This window comes from Penaeus monodon, chromosome 27, assembly GCF_015228065.2.
Source record: "Penaeus monodon isolate SGIC_2016 chromosome 27, NSTDA_Pmon_1, whole genome shotgun sequence".
NCBI lineage: Eukaryota > Metazoa > Arthropoda > Malacostraca > Decapoda > Penaeidae > Penaeus > Penaeus monodon.
The window spans coordinates 37,151,342-37,151,635 of record NC_051412.1 but is presented as its reverse complement, the minus strand read 5'-3'; the positions used below and the strand labels follow the sequence as shown (position 1 = coordinate 37,151,635).

Here is a 294-nt window from a genome sequence, read left to right as displayed (position 1 = left end):
CGCGCGCGCGTGTGTGTGCGTTTCTAGAAAAACTAGAAATCAACTTACCAAGGAAAGTCAGGGTGTCTGAAAGGAGCATGGCAGGCCCCAAGTGATCGAGAAGGGGAGATGACTCAAATTTCCCCTCAGCTACATACTTGTGCAAGATCTAAGGGAGTGAGAGTAAAAACTAAATGATAATATATACAGGTCTTTAATCTGCATATGTATGAGTTAATTACTGATAACATATTCAAATTGTGAAAAACAACACGGAATATACTGTGTTAATGAGAAAAATTAGATGTAAATGAG

At 38.4% G+C, this 294-nt stretch overlaps 1 protein-coding gene across 1 annotated transcript in view; it reads right to left on the bottom strand.

Annotated features, from left to right (window-relative positions):
* Window positions 1–294, bottom strand: part of LOC119590828 (nuclear pore complex protein Nup85-like) — a 14,259-nt gene that overhangs the window by 2,294 nt on the left and 11,671 nt on the right. Inside the window, exon 12 of the mRNA XM_037939584.1 lies at window positions 49–148. Coding sequence (XP_037795512.1) covers window positions 49–148 — 100 coding nt within the window. The remainder of the gene's footprint in view (window positions 1–48; window positions 149–294) is intronic.